We start from the raw sequence: 20,164 nt of genomic DNA, 5'->3' as shown, positions 1-20,164 counted from the left end.
GCTGTTGTGCTGTCTTAAGTTTCTACATTTTCCAATAGCATACACACGGGGCTGGCGATTGAGGAGAAAACCTGATCGGGATTCGTGCCCAGGTAAATCCCGGTGTGGTCATAAAAAAAACACATACACGTGAGTGGAAGAGACGACAAAAAAATGCACTTACCGGAAAACATTTAACTCCATACATGAGGCTACTGCATTCTTCGCTTTGAACGGAACCATATGTTATATGATCTAACACAGGGGAATGATTTGTCCTATATTCGTCAGTTAGTGTTTACTTGCGCAAAACAGCAACACATGCATAATGAGTTCAAACATATTGCACAACAAACGCTAAATAACCTCATCAATCCAATCGCAGTGACACAAACAAATTGACGAGGCTGTAATTTCGTATGAACTGGATTACACAAATCTCAAAAAACATGAACAAACATAAGACTGACGCATTTCATCTGATACGATTAAGAGAAACTTAACCCTAACTGCACCGAAGAATTGATTCAAAATTTACCAAACAAGGAAGTGTTTTTTTAGCCAGAATACATACAAAGGGCGCTAATAGTTCAGTCTGTAATTTACTACAGTTTGTTGCCCCCTTTGCAGTACAAATTTAGAGACAGTATAGCAGATAAAACATAGTTGTACATTGCACGAACACATTTTAGTAGCACACTGTGGTAATTGCAGCCCATGAAGGTTACATGAGAAAAGTAGGAAAGTTTGCTGACTTGGTAGCTGTCTTGCCAGGAAAATATTCCTGTGAAAATACTTCCACATTGTGGTATCTTCGAGTCGCTAATGATTGTATCAAGCTGTGAATGGATCACTTTGCAAAGTGTTTAGCTTCGTTTGCTTTGCGTTCTTGACCTCTACTATGATACTATGGTTTATCGGGTTTGTTGTCCTGCAAGAAATACATCTGATTAAACTAACTGGTTTCAATGATTACCTCCAGTGATTTAATAGAACGCAAAAAATCACTTTGTCAATTTTCTGTATCAGACTGTTTAGTGTTTTAAAGACATTTGGCAATGTTTATTTGCCTCCCGCCTGATTCTGTGAAAATTATGAGACATTTTGGATTTGTACAAAACGAGTGCGACGATGCATGTTTCGGTAAAAATAAACTTTAAACTTTAAACTTTAACCCCTTAAAGCTGGCCTGCTGAAATAGGCATTGATAATTTTTGATTCTCCTTGAAATCCACTGCAGAATTCAACAAATTTAGCAGGTCCATACGAGTCACAAGGAAAATACCTGTTACACTCGTATTGCTCGCAATTTGTACTAATTGTTTTGCCTATTTAAGACATTTGCAAAAGGAGAGAGGCCATTTGCCATCTCATAAGTTTAAGTGACATAACATTTGCAATAACATGTTATAGCAACGACGTACTTTCCCATTTTGGAGGTAAAAGCAGCGCCAATGGAATATGTTGGAGTATGTTGCAATAGAAACAAGCGTGTAAGAACATCACAGAAAAACACAGTAAAACAAACAATATATATTGCTATGTGAAATATATGTTGGTGCAGACGATGCTTCAACTAGCATCAAACCTTTCGAGCCATCAATATAATGTCCTTGTGTGTAAGTAACGTTGCTGGGAAGACATAGAACCACCAACATAACCTTGAACATACGAAAAAATTGAAAGTAAATGAAAATAAAAAAAAATTCCACTTTACCTTCGTATACAAGTCGTGTTCCAACATTATTCGCACAACTTCTTCTTCCCCATCGAATATAAGTCGTACCTAAATATTTGAAACTTTGTTTACCAACTAATGCTTGGTCTCCGGTCGTTAAAATTTTTCTGATGCGAATCATCAAACATTTTGTACCGTTGTGTAATAGTAAATCAAGACAATAAAACCATTTGATGCATAGGTTAATTTTTACTGAACGATTTAAAAATATGTTGAGCATAGCGTCCTCTATGGGCATAAATGTATGATTACAAATGACGTTTTTTTTTGGTGATGATGTAGCGCAAAAGAACTTACCCACTTGTTTGCGTTTCATTTTCAAGTTGCACGCTTTGTTATATCACGTATTCTTTTACGCCTCGTTCTTTTTCACCTTTTGTTATTTCACCTTCCACCTGTTCATATAAATGTTTTGTGTTGATTTATATTTTTATTTACAAAGTGAACGCACCAGTCACCGCACGTTGATTTTATATTAGCAGCGCTAGCTCCCTTCCTCTCACGTGACACTGATGGGCCAATGAATGGGGAGACAAAAGATAAAACCGGGCTAACACGAGACTCTAAGAGAAATCGGAGGGAGACCGTTTTTGGCAGATTGTGATTCGTCTGTGCAATTTTTATAGTTTTATGAACAAGATTGAATTGAATTGTTTAACCGTTGTGCTGGAACAGGCTTGTGGTTAGCCATTAATGCAGCGTCCTGAGGACCTTGGAAAGCATTGGTTTAAGAAGCGTAACAATGACAGCGCTGGGTATTGCTTCAAGCAGATTTTCTAAAAAGATAACAATATGTTTTACCACAGCGATTTTATCTATAAAAATCCTGACCTTATTGTCAAGTAAATTCATACATGCATGAATAAAGAATTAATTACGGATACCAAGCACATACAACACATCTTATTTCCCTTCCATTCACATAAGGACCACATGGTACGTTATTACCACACAGTATTTCAGCAACATACAAATATGCCCCTCGTTGAATTCCTTGTGAACCTTGAATTGCTTCCGGGGTGTCATCCACACAAATATGTTTGGATGAGTGCTTCGTATCGCTTACTTTCCAGTCATGATATAACCTGTGTATTCAATCCTCCAACCACCAGGACAACTTTCACGACTTGGTATCATCAACTAAACATTACATTTAACATTTTTAGAATAAACAGGTTTTTGACTAAAAAATTATTACGTGTGTTGGACTTGTAGTGAGACATATTGCACACGGCACACCATGATATTGAAGCTGTCCATTTCTGATCAGCGAAAGATCAAACAGGGAATTTCAAGCCGACGTATCGCGATATTCAACTCCATGAACATATGCTGGACCTTTTTATATAAGATATAGCAAAACAATATATATATTGCCATGTAGTATATATGTTTGTGCTGACGTTCTTTAACTAGCAACAAACCTTTCGTGCCATCAATATAATGTCCTTGTGTGTAAGTAACGTTGCTGGAAAGGCATAGGAAGTCAGATCCTCCACCAACATGAGTGTAATGCGACCCACCAGCATAACCTTTAGATTAGGGACAAAGTTTGAAAAATATAGATGTTTAAAAATTTCACTTTACCTTCGTATACAAGTCGTGTTCCGACATTATTTGCACAACTTCTTCTTCCCCATCGAATATAAGTCGTACCTAAATGTTCAATAAAATAGAGTGGTTGCAAATTATTTATAAAGTATCTTAGCTTGATTTACATTCTAATCATTTTGTTAAAATTATTATTCCAGAGATCAAATCTACTATTGTTATTTGAAATTGTGTTTACCAACTAATGGTTGGTCTCCGGTCGTTGAAATTAGACCGTCTGTGACTGAATTCTGCAATCCCGGAGATCTTTTGTGGATTCTGTGTTTTTGAGAGCTTTTTATGGCCACCTGTTGTTGATTTGCAGAAACAAAATTCTTTTCCAACCTAAATTATAGGAATTAATGAAGCTTGAAATTTTTAGTTTAACATTTCCATTAAAACTCTCGGTCTCCGTTGTATTCTGGAATATCTAAAAGTCTTCATTTCCAAATTTGAAACGACAATGCAAGATTGCAAAGTAGCAAAATACCAATGAAGGTCGACTATACCAATGAAGGTTTTAAACGTTGAAGTTCCTTTCCTCATGACATTGAAAATGGGTACAAATGTACGTTGAGGGACTTTGAATTCCTTCAATAATTGCTTTCGGAAACAATTAAACTCAATTTCTTCCTTTGACGAATGAAGAGTTGGAACTAGTCTCATTTCACTGGAAGAACAACGCAAGAAAATTGCTGTTACTGACCAATGAATTACGAATTTAACCGATACAATTAAATTTCTCATGCGAATCATCAAACATATTATACCGTTGTACAACAATAATACAAGACAATGAAACTGTTCGATGCAAAGGTTAATTTTTACAGATCCATTTTGAAAATATGTTGAGCACAGCGCCCTCTCTTGGCGTAAATGTACGACTACAATTTAAACCTCATTATGACAAGCTTGTGTGTGTGTTGTAATCACAGTTAGTAAGTAATGTGTTCGTTATTGGTGATGACAGCTCAGGTGTTGCTTCAAGCAAAAATCTAATGCGAAATATATTTTCAAAGAAGTAACAATATGTTTTACAATATAGAACTATCTATACAAATCGTGAGCTTATTGACAAGCTTTATAATGACTATTTTGTGTCCAAAGTGACGTGTCGTTGTTTCTATTTTTGTAGTATTTTAGAATGACGGAAACCTCGGTCAACTTTTTGACTGAACATTAGGAACTTGAATATAAAATTCCCGAAATCGGATCTTTTGATGCTACGTCGCACGCTGCGTTTTTCTCGACAATCCATGAAGGTCATGTCGCCACGTATTTTCAAGCAATAGCGGAAGCCATTGAATGTATGTTGTAACAAAAGATAAAAATGGACATTTTCGATATTCCGAAAATTTTGATCGCTTTGCGGTTAGATTTTCTTTGTCAGCAATTTAAATTGATAACATTCATTACAAAAATATGTTTTATATTTGAATAAAGGGTGTATGGGAAACACTTTGAGTATTGACAAAGTTTGATTGCATGTAGCAGACATAACCACGTTTAAACCAAAACGTATTTGGTAAATGCCATATGCTTGTCATCACCACAAACAATTTTCGCATCCGCGTCAGTGCTGATGATCCACCAGACAGAGAAGCTCAGTTTTTTTATCACTCGTATTTCATGAAAAGCCAACTTCCCTCTGGCGGTATCACTTCTGTTCACTCTTTTATCAGCAAGACTTGGCTATCTGTAAAACTGGAATAACAGTTAACATAGAAAGTTTTCAAAATCTACACTCAATTTTCTCCTTTTCTCGTTCTCGTCGGCCCACAACGTTTAAATCATTTGAATGAAACCAAATGTTTATTTTTGAAAGAGATTCTTCCTGAAACAATAAACTTGTCCTTTTTTAGGCATTCATGGACGTTAAGGTAGATAGGACGATCCAATAATGTGTCGCCAGTTATACACGTGATGTCATGTTCTAGAACTTTTTGTTCTTTATTTGTCTTCTCTTCCCCTCGATTCTCTGCCTCCCCAAACAGGGAATCAAAGATCTTTTTGGTTTTCATCAAATAAATTTAAAAAAAATGTTACTCAGTAACCACGATTTTTTCTTTGCATCAAAAACATGTTATCCTACGTGGGTCTCCATAGCTTTTAACAGATTTTACAGGACACAGTCTCATCAATTGGTATTAGTTGATGAAACTTTTCGCAGCATAGCTCAGCCTGTGTCACGGAACAATGTTCCGCAGTTTGAGTAAACTCTGGTCTGGTAAAACCTAATCAGCTCAATATGCCCATACTTACCGTCAAACTTCCTTAGCGTAGGCAACGACCAGTCAAAGAAACTGCATGAATAGTTTGTCGATGTAGGTTCTGGCGACAAGATTTATTCTAAGCAAACATATTTTGGTAAATTTGGCGTTTACTAAGGTGCATTTGAAGTGGGATGATTTTATCTTGAGATTGGAACGAATGAGCTTTTTGAGTTAAGAGGATGAACATAATAATAAATTATATTGTGTTTGGACACATTTTAACGACTTGGAAGGAACGAAGGATCAATTTAACTACTGTTACGTACAAATTTTCTCAATACAGACAAAATTACTTGCCATCATTGTGATGAAAAATGATTTGAAAACTCTGTGGTCATTGTAACATGGAACCTGTAGTAAAACTGACCTGTTGTGTGCCCGTATGACAATACTGACCATCAACAAAATGGTATTCAATCGCAGCCCAATTTTTTGTAGCACAAGTCTCATTAGCCTTCAGAATACCTAAGGACGTATGGAGTAACACAGCAGCCTTTACTTGTGAAGGGGCGCAGTTAGCGAACTAGTTCAATTAAATGTTGTACTTTTGAGACATTTATAACATTAAAAAATTTGGCGTGCGGTTCCTCGCGAACCCAAGTTTACGAAGCCTTAAATTACTCAAATCTTTCTTGGGCTGGTTTTTGTTTAGTTGGTTATTGGTTACTTCAGCTTTACAGTCAGTCATGTAATGGGTTACGAAAACCACCATTAGCAACCAATTACCATGGCGACTACGTCGTTTGCGCGACAATCGATATGAGGCAACTATACGTTCAACACGTCCGGAGATAACAATTGCTTGTCGTAAACTACTGGTTCTATTGGTGTGAAGGGAGATGGATGTAGCAAATTGTGAATCCGTTCGATAGAGACAGCAGATAACAGATGTTATTGGTGAAAATTTACACGTGAATTTTATTTACTACAATCACAAATTCACAATTGGTAAACGGCGAATCAATTTACTGATACATGAATATTTACATATAAGTAAATTCATACATGCATGTATAAAGAATTAATTACGGATACCAAGCACATACAACACATCTTATTTCCCTTCCATGCACATAAGGACCACATGGTACGTTAAAACTGCACCTTATTTCAGCAACATACAAATATGCCCCGCCTTGACTTCCTTGTGAACCTGGAGTTGCTTCCGGGGTGTCATCCACACAAATATGTTTGGATGAGTGCTTCGTATCACTGAAACCTCCAGTCATAATATAACCTGTGTATTCAACCCTCCAACCATCAGGACAACTTTCACGACTTGGAATCATCAACTAAACAATGAATCAATTGATGTATAGAAAGAGTATTTTAAATGTTAAAATTATTACGTGTGTTGGACTTGCAGTGAGACATATTGCACACGGCACACCATGATACTGAAGCTGTCCATCTCTAATCAGCGAAAGATCAAACAGGGAATTTGATGCCGACGTATCGCGATATTCAACTCCATAAACGTAACTTATACCTTTTCATACACGATCAAAGAAGACAAAATATATCTCTGTGTGTTATATATGTTGTTTCTGTCTTTGCTTTAACTAGCACCAAACCTTTCACGCCATCAATATAATGTCCTTGTGTGTAAGTAACGTTGCTGTGAAGGCATAGGAAGTCAGATCCTCCACCAACATGAGCGTAATACGACCCACCAGCATAACCTTTAGATTAGGGACAAAGTTTGAAAAATATGGATGTAAAAAAAATTCCACTTTACCTTCGTATACAAGTCGTGTTCCAACATTATTTGCACAACTTCTTCTTCCCCATCGGATATAAGTCGTACCTAAATGTTCAATAAAATAGAGTGGTTGCAAATTATTTATAATGTATCTTAGCTTGATTTACATTCTAATCACTTTGTTGAAATTATTATTCCAGAGATCAAATCTACTATTGTTATTTGAGTTTACCAACTAATGGTTGGTCTCCGGTCGTGGAAATTTGACCGTCTGAGACTGAATTCTGCAATCCCGGAGATCTTTTGTGGATTCTGTGTTTTTGGGAGCTTTTTATTTCCACCTGTTGTTGATTTGCAAAATTCTTTTCCAACCTAAATTATACGATTTAATGAAGTTTGAAATTCTTGGTTTAACGTTGCCACAAACAATTACGCATAATTTAAAACATTATTCAGAAACACGAACCTGTTTACACTTCTGTTGAGCAGATGAGACGAGGAAGCAATCATAGCAATCAGGAAAATAAAACCTGCTGCACAAACAATTAAAACTCTCGGTCTCGGTTGTATTCTGGAATATCTGAAAGTCTTCATTTCCAAACTTGAAACGTCGATGCAAGACTGCAAAGTGGCAAATTACCAATGAAGTTCGACACAAAGCAGTAACTTTTTAAATGTTGAATTTCCTTTCCTCACAACATTGAACATGGGTACAAATGTACGTTGAGGAACTTTGAATTGCTTTCGGAAATAATCAAACTCAATTTCTTCTTTCGTCGAATAAAGAATTCCAGAATTCCAAGGCTCATTTCAATGGGAGAGCAACGCAAGAAAATTGTTGTAACTGACCAATGAATTACGAATTTTAACCGATACAATTAAATTTCTTATGCAAATCATCAAACATATTATACCGTTGTACAATAATAATACAAGACAATGCAAAGGTTAATTTTTACAGACCCATTTTGAAAATATGTTGAGCACAGCGCCCTCTCTTGGCGTAAATGTATGACTACAAATGACGAGTTTTTGTGTGTGTTGTAATCATAGTTAGTAAGTAATGTTTTCGTTGTGGATAACGACAGCGCTGGGTGTTGCTTCAAGCAAAAATGTAATGCGAAATATATTTTCAAAGAAGTGACAATATGTTTTACAATATAGAACTATCTATAAAAATCGTGAGCTTATTGGCAAGCTTTATAATGACAATTTTGTGTTCAAAGTGACGTGTCGTTGTTTCTATTTCTGTAATATTTTAGAATGACGAAACCGTCGGTCAAATTTTTGACTAAACATTAGGAACTTGAATATGAAATTCCCGAAATCGGATCCTTTGATGCTACGTCGCACGCTGCGTTTGTCTCGACAATCCATGAAGGTCATGTCGCCACGTATTTTCAAGCAATAGCGGAAACCATTGAATGTATGTTGTAACAAAAGATAAAAATGGACATTTTCGATATTCCGAAAATTTTGATCGCTTGCGGTTAGATTTTCTTTGTCAGCAATTTAAATTGATACCATTCATTACTACAATATGTTTTATATTTGAATAAAGGGTGTATAGGAAACACTTTGAGTATCGACAAAGTTTGATTGCATGTAGCAGACATAACCACGTTTTAAACTAAAACGTATTTAGTAAATGCCATATGCTTGTCATCACCACAAACAATTTTCGCATCTGCGTAAGTGCTGATGATCCACCAGACAGAGAAGCTCAGTTTTTTTGTCACTCTTGTTTGATGACAACCCAATTTCCCTCTGGCGATATCACTTCTGTTCACTCTTTTATCAGCAAAATTCTGGCTATCTGTAAAACGGGAATAAAAGTTAACATAGAAAGTTTTTAAAATATGTTCGTTTTGAATCCGACAAAACTTGGCTTAAATCTACACTCCAGTTTCTCCCCTTCTCGTTCTCGTCGGCCCACAACGTTTAAATCATTTGAATGAAGCCAAATGTTAAATTTTTAAAGAGATTCTTCCTGAAACAATAAACTTGTCCTTTTTTCGGCATTCATGGATGTAAAGGTAGATAGGACGATCTAATAATGTGTCGCCAGTTATACATGTGACGTCATGTTCTAGAACTTTTTGTTCTTTATTTGTCTTCTCTTCCCCTCGATTCTCTGCCTCCTCTCAACAGGGAATCAAAGAGCTTTTGGGTTTTCATCGAATAAATTTTGAAAAATGTTACTCAGTAAACACGATTTTTTCTTTGCATCAAAAACCTGTTATCCTACGTGGGTCTCCATAGCTTTTCACAGATTTTACAAGACACAGTCTCATCAATTGGTGGTAGTTGATAAAATTTTTCGCAACATAGCTGACGGAACAATGTTCCGCAGTTTGAGTAAACTCTGGTCTGGTAAAACCTAATCAGCTCAATATGCCCATTCTTACCGTCAAACTCCCTTAGCGTAGGCAACGGCCGGTCAAAGAAACTGCATGAAATAGTTTCTGGATGAAGGTTCTGGCGACAAGATGTATTTTAAGCAAACATATTTTGGTAAATTTGGCGTTTACTAAGGTGCATTTGAAGTGGGATGATTTTATCTTGAGATTGGAACGAATGAGCTTTTTTGAGTTATTAAGCATAAGAGGACGCATATAACAATAAATTTTGTTGTGTTTGGACACATTTTAACGACTTGGAAGGAACGAATGATCAATTTAACGACTATTACGTACAAATTTTCGAAATACAGATAAAAACAATTGCCATCATTGTGATTAAAAACGATTTGATAACTCTGTGGTTATCGTAACATGGAACCTGTATTAAAACTGTCCTGTTGTGTGCCCGTATGACAATACTTATCATCAACAAAATGGTACTTAATCGTAGCCCAATTTTTGGTAGCACAAGTCTCATTAGCCTTCAGAATACCTAAGGACGTATGGAGTAAAAGAGCAGCCTTTACTTGTGAAGGGCGCAGTTAGCGAACTAGTTCAATTAAATGTTGTAATTTTCAGATATTTATAACACTTAAAAATTTGGCGTGTGATTCCTCGCAAACCCAAGTGTACGAAGCCTTAAATTACTCAAATCTTTCTTGGGCTGGTTTTTATTTAGTTGGTTATTGGTTACTTCTGCTTTACGGTCAGTCATGTAATGAGTTACGAAAACCACCATTAGCAACCAATTACCATGGCGACTACCTCGTTTGCGCGACAATCGATATGAGGCAACCATACGTTCAACACGTCCGGAGATAACGATTGCTTGTCGTAAACTACTGGTTCAATTGATGTGAAGGGAGATGGATGTAGCAAATTGCGAATCCGTCTGATAGAGACAGCAGATAACACATGTTATTGGTGAAAATTTACACGTGAATTTTATTTACTACAATCACAAATTCACAATTGGCAAACGGCGAATCAATTTACTGATACATGAATATTTACATTTGATTAAATTCATACATGCATGTATAAAGAATTAATTACGGATACCAAGCACATACAACACATCTTATTTCCCTTCCATTCACATAAGGACCACATGGTACGTTAGTATTGCACGCTATTTCAGCAACATACAAAAATGCCCCGCCTTGACTTCCTTGTGAACCTGGAATTGCTTCCGGGGTGTCATCCACGCAAATATGTTTGGATGAGTGCTTCGTATCACTATGACCTCCAGTCATAATATAACCTGTGTATTCAACCCTCCAACCATCAGGACAACTTTCACGGCTTGGAATCATCAACTAAACAATAAATCAATTGATGGAAAGAAAGAGTACTTTAAATGTTGAAATTATTACGTGTGTTGGACTTGCAGTGAGACATATTGCACACGGCACACCATGATACTGAAGTCGTCCATCTCTTATCAGCGAAAGATCAAACAGGGAATTTGATGCCGACGTATCGCGATATTCAACTCCATAAACGTAACTTATACCTTTTCATACACGATCAAAGAAGACAAAATATATCTCTGTGTGCTATATATGTTGTTTCTGTCTTTGCTTTAACTAGCACCAAACCTTTCGCGCCATCAATATAATGTCCTTGTGTGTAAGTAACGTTGCTGTGAAGACATAGAAAGTCAGATCCTCCACCAACATAAGTGTAATGCGACCCACCAGCATATATGCTTTATATCCTTTAGATTAAGGACAAAGTTTGAAAAATATAGATGTAAAAAAATTCCACTTTACCTTCGTATACAAGTCGTGTTCCGACATTATTCGCACAACTTCTTCTTCCCCATCGAATATAAGTCGTACCTTAATGTTCAATAAAATACAGTCGTTGCAAACTATTTATAATGTGTCTTAGCTTGATTTACATTCTAAACATTTTGTTGAAATCATTATTCCAGAGATCAAATCTACTATTGTTATTTGAAATTGTGTTTACCAACTAATGGTTGGTCTCCGGTCGTTGAAATTTGACCGTCCGAGACTGAATTCTGCAATCCCGGAGATCTTTTGTGGATTCTGTGTTTTTGAGAGCTTTTTATTTCCACCTGTTGTTGATTTGCAAAATTCTTTTCCAACCTAAATTATAGGATTTATTGAAGTTTGAAATTCTTAGTTTAACATTTCCACAAACAAATACGCATAATTGAGAACATCATTCAGAAACACGAACCGGTTTACACTTCTGTTGAGCAGATGAGATGAGGAAGCAATTATAGCAATCAGGAAAATAAAACCTGCTGCACAAACAATTAAAACTCTCGGTCTCCGTTGTATTCTGGAATATCTGAAAGTCTTCATTTCCAAGCTTGAAACGTCGATGCAAGATTGCAAATGAGCAAATTGCCAATGAAGGTCGACACAAAGCAGTAGCGTTTCAAATGTTGAATATCCTTTCCTTACAAGATTGAAAATGGGTACAAATGTACGTTGAGGAACTTTGAATTGCTTCAATAATTGCTTTCGGAAATAATCAAACTCAATTTCTTCTTTCGTCGAATAAAGAATTCCAGAATTCCAAGGCTCATTTCACTGGGAGAGCAACGCAAGAAAATTGTTGTAACTGACCAATGAATTACGAATTTAACCGATACAATTCAATTTCTAATGCAAATCATCAAACATATTATACCGTTGTACAACAATAATACAAGACAATGAAACTGTTCGATGCAAAGGTTAATTTTTACAGACCCATTTTGAAAATATGTTGAGCATAGCGCCCTCTATTGGCTTAAATGTATGACTACAATTTAAACCTCATTATGACGAGCTTGTGTGTGTGTTGTAATTACAGTTAGTAAGTAATGTGTTCGTTATTGGTGATGACAGCTCAGGTTTTGCTTCAAGCAAAAATCTAATGCGAAATATATTTTCAAAGAAGTAACAATATGTTTTACAATATAGAACTATCTATAAAAATCGTGAGCTTATTGGCAAGCTTTATAATGACAATTTTGTGTTCAAAGTGACGTGTCGTTGTTTCTTTTTCTGTAATATTTCAGAATGACGAAACCGTCGGTCAAATTTTTGACTAAACATTAGGAACTTGAATATAAAATTCCCGAAATCGGATCTTTTGATGCTACGTCGCACGCTGCGTTTGTCTCGACAATCCATGAAGGTCATGTCGCCACGTATTTTTAAGCAATAGCGGAAGCCATTGAATGTATGTTGCAACAAAAGATAAAAATGGACATTTTCGATATTCCGAAAATTTTGATCGCTTTGCGGTTAGATTTTCTTTGTCAGCAATTTAAATTGATACCATTCATTACTACAATATGTTTTATATTTGAATAAAGGGTGTGTATGAAACACTTTGAGTATTGACAAAGTTTGATTGCATGTAGCAGACATAACCACGTTTTAAACTAAAACGTATTTGGTAAATGCCATATGCTTGTCATCACCACAAACAATTTTCGCATCCGCGTAAGTGCTGATGATCCACCAGACAGAGAAGCTCAGTTTTTTATCACTCGTGTTTGATGAAAAGCCAATTTCCCTCCGGCGATATCACTTCTGTTCACTCTTTTATCAGCAAAATTCTGGCTATCTGTAAAACGGGAATAACAGTTAACATTAAATGTTTTTGAAAAATGTTCGTTTTGAATCCGACAAAACTTGGCTTAAATGTACACTCCAGTTTCTCCACTTCTCGTTCTCGTCGGCCCACAACGTTTAAATCATTTGAATGAAACCAAATGTAAATTTTTGAAAGAAATTCTTCCTGAAACAATAAACTTGTCCGTTTTTCGGCATTCATGGAAGTTAAGGTAGATAGGACGATCTAATAATGTGTCGCCAGTTATACACGTGACGTCATGTTCTAGAACTTTTTGTTCTTTATTTGTCTTCTCTTCCCCTCGATTCTTTGCCTCCTTACAACAGGGAATCAAAAAGCTTTTGGGTTTGCATCGAATATATTTTGAAAAATGTTACTCAGTGAACACGATTTTTTCTTTGCATCAAAAACATGTTATCCTACGTGGGTCTCCATAGCTTTTAACAGATTTTACAGGACACAGTCTCATCAATTGGTATTAGTTGATGAAACTTTTCGCAGCATAGCTGAGCCTGTGTCACGGAACAATGTTCCGCAGTTTGAGTAACTCTGGTCTGGTAAAACCTAATCAGCTCAATATGCCCATACTTACCGTCAAACTTCCTTAGCGTAGGCAACAGCCAGTCAAAGAAACTGCATGAATAGTTTCTCGATGAAGGTTCTGGCGACAAGATTTATTCTAAGCAAACATATTTTGGTAAATTTGGCGTTTACTAAGGTGCATTTGAAGTGGGATGATTTTATCTTGAGATTGGAACGAATGAGCTTTTTGAGTTAAGAGGATGAACATAATAATAAATTATATTCTGTTTGGACACATTTTAACGACTTGGAAGGAACGAAGGATCAATTTAACTACTGTTACGTACAAATTTTCTCAATACAGACAAAATTACTTGCCATCATTGTGATTAAAAATGATTTGTAAACTCTGTGGTCATTGTAACATGGAACCTGTATTAAAACTGACCTGTTGTGTGCCCGTATGACAATACTGACCATCAACAAAATGGTATTCAATCGCAGCCCAATTTTTTGTAGCACAAGTCTCATTAGCCTTCAGAATACCTAAGGACGTATGGAGTAACAGAGCAGCCTTTACTTGTGAAGGGGCGCAGTTAGCGAACTAGTTCAATTAAATGTTGTACTTTTGAGACATTTATAACACTTAAAAATTTGGCGTGTGATTCCTAGCGAACCCAAGTTTACGAAGCCTTAAATTACTCAAATCTTTCTTGGGCTGGTTTTTGTTTAGTTGGTTATTGGTTACTTCTGCTTTACGGTCAGTAATGTAATGAGTTACGAAAACCACCATTAGCAACCAATTACCATGGCGACTACCTCGTTTGCGCGACAATCGATATGAGGCAACTATACGTTCAACACGTCCGGAGATAACAATTGCTTGTCGTAAACTACTGGTTCTATTGATGTGAAGGGAGATGGATGTAGCAAATTGTGAATCCGTTCGATAGAGACAGCAGATAACAGATGTTATTGGTGAAAATTTACACGTGAATTTTATTTACTACAATCACAAATTCACAATTGGTAAACGGCGAATCAATTTACTGATACATGAATATTTACATTTAAGTAAATTCATACATGCATGTATAAAGAATTAATTACGGATACCAAGCACATACAACACATCTTATTTCCCTTCCATTCACATAAGGACCACATGGTACGTTATGACTGCACCTTATTTCAGCAACATACAAATATGCCCCGCCTTGACTTCCTTGTGAACCTGGAATTGCTTCCGGGGTGTCATCCACACAAATATGTTTGGATGAGTGCTTCGTATCACTGAAACCTCCAGTCATGATGTAACCTGTGTATTCAACCCTCCAACCATCAGGACAACTTTCACGACTTGGAATCATCAACTAAACAATGAATCAATTGATGTATAGAAAGAGTATTTTAAATGTTAAAATTATTACGTGTGTTGGACTTGCAGTGAGACATATTGCACACGGCACACCATGATACTGAAGCTGTCCATCTCTAATCAGCGAAAGATCAAACAGGGAATTTGATGCCGACGTATCGCGATATTCAACTCCATAAACGTAACTTGTACCTTTTCATACACGATCAAAGAAGACAAAATATATCTCTGTGTGCTATATATGTTGTTTCTGTCTTTGCTTTAACTAGCACCAAACCTTTCACGCCATCAATATAATGTCCTTGTGTGTAAGTAACGTTGCTGTGAAGGCATAGGAAGTCAGATCCTCCACCAACATGAGCGTAATACGACCCACCAGCATAACCTTTAGATTAGGGACAAAGTTTGAAAAATATAGATGTTTAAAAATTCCACTTTACCTTCGTATACAAGTCGTGTTCCGACATTATTCGCACAGCTTCTTCTTCCCCATCGAATATAAGTCGTACCTAAATGTTCAATAAAATAGGGTGGTTGCAAACTATTTACTTTAATGTATCTTAGATTGTTTTAAAAATCTAATCCAATTCTTTTTGTTGAAATCATTATTCCAGAGATCAAATATACTATTGTTATTTGAAATTGTGTTTACCAACTAATGGTTGGTCTCCGGTCGTGGAAATTTGACCGTCTGAGACTGAATTCTGCAATCCCGGAGATCTTTTGTGGATTCTGTGTTTTTGGGAGCTTTTTATTTCCACCTGTTGTTGATTTGCAAAATTCTTTTCCAACCTAAATTATAGGAAAAATGAAGTTTGAAATTCTTAGTTTAACGTTGCCACAAACAATTACGCAAAATTTAAAACATCATTCAGAAACACGAACCTGTTTACACTTCTGTTGAGCAGATGAGATGAGGAAGCAATCATAGCAATCAGGAAAATAAAACCTGCTGCACAAACAATTAAAACTCTCGGTCTCCGTTGTATTCTGGAATATCTGAAAGTCTTCATTTCCAAACTTGAAACGTCGATGCAAGATTGCAAAGTAGCAAATTACCAATGAAGTTCGACACAAAGCAGTAGCGTTTTAAATGTTGAATTTCCTTTCCTCACAACATTGAACATGGGTACAAATGTACGTTGAGGGACTTTGAATTGCTTCAATAATTGCTTTCGGAAACAATTAAACTCAATTTCTTCTTTCGTCGAATAAAGAATTCCAGAATTCCAAGGCTCATTTCACTGGGAGAACAACGCAAGAAAATTGTTGTAACTGACCAATGAATTACGAATTTAATCGATGCAATTAAATTTCCCATGCGAATCATCAAACATATTATACCGTTGTATAACAATAATACAAGACAACGAAACTATTCGAAGCAAAGTTTAATTTTTGCTCACCCATTTTGAAAATATGTTGAGCATAGCGCCCTCTATGGGCGTAAATGTATGACTACAAATGACGAGTTTTTGTGTGTGTTGTAATCATAGTTAATAAGTAATGTGACAGCACTGGGTGTTGCTTCAAGCAAAAAGCTAATGCAAAATATTTTTTCAAAAAAGCAATATGTTTTACAATATAGAACAATCTATACAAATCGTGACCTTATTAGCAAGATTTATAATAACTATTTTGTGTTCAAAGTTACATGTCCATGTTTCTACATTTGTAATATTTTAGAATGTCGGAATCGTCGGTCAACTTTTTGACTAAACATTAGGAACTTAATTACAAAATTCCCGAAATCAAACCTTTTGAAAGCTACATCACACGCTGCGTTTGTCTCGACAATCCGTGAATGTAATAAGTATTTTCTCGTACGTATTTTCAAGTAATATCGAAAGCCATTAAATGTATGTTTTTGAAAAAACTGACATTAAAGGACATTTTCGATATTCAGAAAATGTTGGTGGCTTTATGGTTAGATTTTCTTTGTCAGCATTTTAAATTGATAACACTCATTGCTACAATATGCATTACATTTGCATAAAGGGTGTTAAAAATACTTTTTAGTATTGTATTGGTAGACAAAGCCTTGATTGCATGTAGCAGATATAACCACGTTTTAAACTAAAATGTATTTTGTAAATGCCATATGCTTGTCATCACCACAGACGACTGTCTCCACCAGGCGGAGCAACACAGTTTTTTATCACTCTTGTTTGATGACAACCCAATTTCCATCGGGCGTCAATACTTCTGTTCACACTATCAGCAAGAATTCTGGCTATCTGTAAAACGGGAATAACAGTTAACATAGAAAGTTTTCAAAAAATGTTCGTTTTGAATCCGACAAAACTTGGCTTAAATCTACACTCAATTTTCTCCCCTTCTCATCCTCGTCGACCCGGAACGTTTAAATCATTTTAATGAAGCCAAATGCTAAATTTTTAAAAGAGATTCTTCCTGAAATAATAAACTTGTTTTTCTTTCAGGCATTCATGGACGTTGAGGTAGATCTGATAATGCGTTGCCAATTATATATGTGATGTCATATGAATCTCCTGTTGCTGCCAGGCATATTGCAATTTCAAATGTAGTGTTTTTCTGGCATAAAATATACGTGCTGTGTTCTTACGACGTTTCGTTTGCCATTCGGTGAGGCTTCATCAGGTATTGAGCCGCAATTTTAAAGTAAACCACACTAAAACATTCAAGGACACAAAAAATAAAAAAGGACACGTTGACACCGCTTGTTAGATCACGTGGCAGAGGCAAAACACGAAACAATGCAGGAGGCGCAACAGTTACAACAAATTGCTATAACTGCCGGAAAGAAAACTCATTGTTTCTTGTCGTTTCCACAGTTTTTGTGAATGTGACGCGACTCACAAAAGAGCCGTTTGGTGTGGTCCAACTCATTTTCCAGAACTTGGGCTTTATCGAAGGCAACTTTGTGTCGGTCTCACCGCATGCTTGGCCAACGCAGTATTGCTAGCATCTTTCGATGCGACATCACGGCGGTTCTCTTTTATAGTCGCGTCTTAAAGGCCTGTTCGGTTTTGCCAATCTTTACAGGGTATTAAATAGACCACACCTTTTGGCTCGGTAGTCTCCGTAGCAATGGGTCGTGAAATTAGATTACCAAGCATTGTATGAGGCTTCGTGTAAACTTTTATGCCGTAATCCGACATCAATCTTCGCAATGTTTCGGTAAGGCCAGGGATGTAGAGAATTACAACTGTTCCGCTAGTGGGCGTTTCATGCTTTTGAGTTACTGCCGGTTTCGCGCTTAACATCCATGCAGGATATTGGTTTGTTCGCAGCGCATCTTTGACGACACTAACTCCTTTGCTTGGTCTTTTACTTTCGAAATATGGGTCTTGGCTCTATCCCATAGCGATCTTACAACCTCCCTTTTATGTTCTATCGGGTGTGCCGAAAGAAACGAAAGGTAGCGATTCGTATGTGTTGGTTTTCGATATACATGAGTATTGATTTATTAAACGTGCCGTATCAGTCTATATGATGTGTTAAATTCTTTCTCTGATTGGCACTCTTTTGCAAAAGACTGACTTTCCTAATGTAAAAAGCACACTAGCTTTCGCGATTTCCCCTCGCTTCGTCAGGTGTAAAAGAACACAATTCGATACAAAAAAAAAGCGCAAGGCGGTCGAAGAAAAAGGGCACTGTAAACGATAAGCTGCCGTTAGTTGGCGTCGTCGTGTTGCGGCATCGTTCCTGCGGCATCGTCGTGTTGATAATGGCTCATGAATCCCCAATCTCTGTTGAGCCCATCTTTGATGGCGTTGAAGCGGTTAATGCGGTGTTGCTCGGCCGTCTCCCTTGCTGATCTTGATTTCCCTTTGACTTTTTGCAAGACCATTACCCGCATGTCGTCGACGCTATGCTTGGGCTCGTTGAAGTGTGCCCCCACTGGCTTTTCAGTGTTATTATGTCGGACACCGTTCTTGCGGCCATTCATTCTCTTTCGTAGAGTTTGCCCTGTCTGTCCAATGTATAGAGCGCGTGGGCAGCGTGCACATGTTATTGCATATTGTATTGATAACTCCTTTCTTGTCCCAGTAAACTTCTACATCCAAGAAGGGAATTCAGCCACCGCTCTCCTATTGCAACGTAAACTTGATGGAATCCTCGATGCTGTTGACGTAGGTCAGGTAGGCTTGCACTTTCTCTGCATCAAGAATGACAAAGAAATGACAATCCAGTATCGCGAAGGATGCGCAAAACCGACAAGGGCTCTCTCTCCTCGATAGTTTCCATCACAATATTAAACACTACAACAGAAACCCATCGCCATCCCGTAAACCTGTTAGTAAAACTCACCCAGAAACGACAAATTGGTTGCGTTTAAACACAATATAGTCCTTCTGCAATGTCTTGCCGGGATACAAGCGTTCGATCCTCAAGATAGTCGTCTGCTTTTAAGCGTGACATAACAGTGGTGATTGCTAGGGTTACCGGTACATTGGTGAACAATGACACCACATCAAAGGATACCATGCTTTCATGTTGCGCCACTCGTATATTCCGTACCTCGGCTGCAAACTCGCCGAGTTTTTCATATGGTGAGGACTATTGCCCACCAAAGGAGCGATTCTTTTAGCAACAAATTTTGCAAGCATGTAGCTCGGGGACCGGTAAACAACACAATTGGTCTTAAGGGCTCACCTGGCTTGTGTAGCCCATACAAGTGGGGCGTTTTGCCATCTGTGCAGTGTAACTGCCAAAATTAGCTCACTGACAATGCCTCACACTCCCTGTACAAGCAACCGACAAAACGATTAACTTTCCGTTCAAAGAACAGGGTTAGGCTTTTCATCAGCTTTTTATAAGTTCTTGTATCACGTAAAGATCCCGTAACTTATCGTTATAATCCGCTCGGTTCATAACAACTGCACGGCTGCCTTTATCCGCTTGCAATATAACGATGTCTTGATTATTTCCAATATTGCCGACAAATATGGCGTGGACAAGTTCAAGGTAACAGTCGTGTGACTGCGAATG

The 20,164-nt window shown here is 37.1% G+C and overlaps 3 protein-coding genes and 1 pseudogene across 3 annotated transcripts; all 4 read right to left on the bottom strand.

Moving 5' to 3' along the window:
- Positions 1 to 2,591: 2,591 nt before the first annotated feature.
- On the bottom strand, positions 2,592 to 3,973 carry LOC145909536 (uncharacterized; annotated as a pseudogene).
- Positions 3,974 to 6,605: 2,632 nt separating this feature from the next.
- Positions 6,606 to 8,091, bottom strand: LOC145909535 (uncharacterized). Its single transcript, XM_082996923.1, has 7 exons — positions 8,005 to 8,091; positions 7,749 to 7,903; positions 7,515 to 7,654; positions 7,319 to 7,387; positions 7,155 to 7,262; positions 6,930 to 7,069; positions 6,606 to 6,872 (listed from the first exon to the last, which is right to left on the bottom strand). Exons 1-7 carry the CDS (start codon positions 8,089 to 8,091, stop codon positions 6,606 to 6,608), a joined length of 966 nt encoding a protein of 321 aa, XP_082853049.1.
- A 2,645-nt stretch (positions 8,092 to 10,736) lies between these two features.
- On the bottom strand, positions 10,737 to 12,023 carry LOC145909534 (uncharacterized). The gene is given in 5 exon segments (XM_082996921.1): positions 10,737 to 11,003; positions 11,061 to 11,200; positions 11,286 to 11,528; positions 11,662 to 11,801; positions 11,896 to 12,023. Coding segments are annotated over 5 exon segments (918 nt in total).
- A 2,895-nt stretch (positions 12,024 to 14,918) lies between these two features.
- Positions 14,919 to 16,291, bottom strand: LOC145909533 (uncharacterized). The gene is made up of 6 exons (XM_082996920.1): positions 16,076 to 16,291; positions 15,843 to 15,982; positions 15,631 to 15,699; positions 15,468 to 15,575; positions 15,243 to 15,382; positions 14,919 to 15,185 (listed from the first exon to the last, which is right to left on the bottom strand). Exons 1-6 carry the CDS (start codon positions 16,201 to 16,203, stop codon positions 14,919 to 14,921), a joined length of 852 nt encoding a protein of 283 aa, XP_082853046.1. The 5' UTR covers positions 16,204 to 16,291.
- Between the last annotated feature and the right edge of the window lie 3,873 nt (positions 16,292 to 20,164).

Source organism: Ascidia mentula, chromosome 7 (genome assembly GCF_947561715.1).
Source record: "Ascidia mentula chromosome 7, kaAscMent1.1, whole genome shotgun sequence".
Classification (NCBI taxonomy): domain Eukaryota; kingdom Metazoa; phylum Chordata; class Ascidiacea; order Phlebobranchia; family Ascidiidae; genus Ascidia; species Ascidia mentula.
Note: the sequence above shows the minus strand (reverse complement) of the source record. Positions and strands in the feature narration are given on the sequence as shown.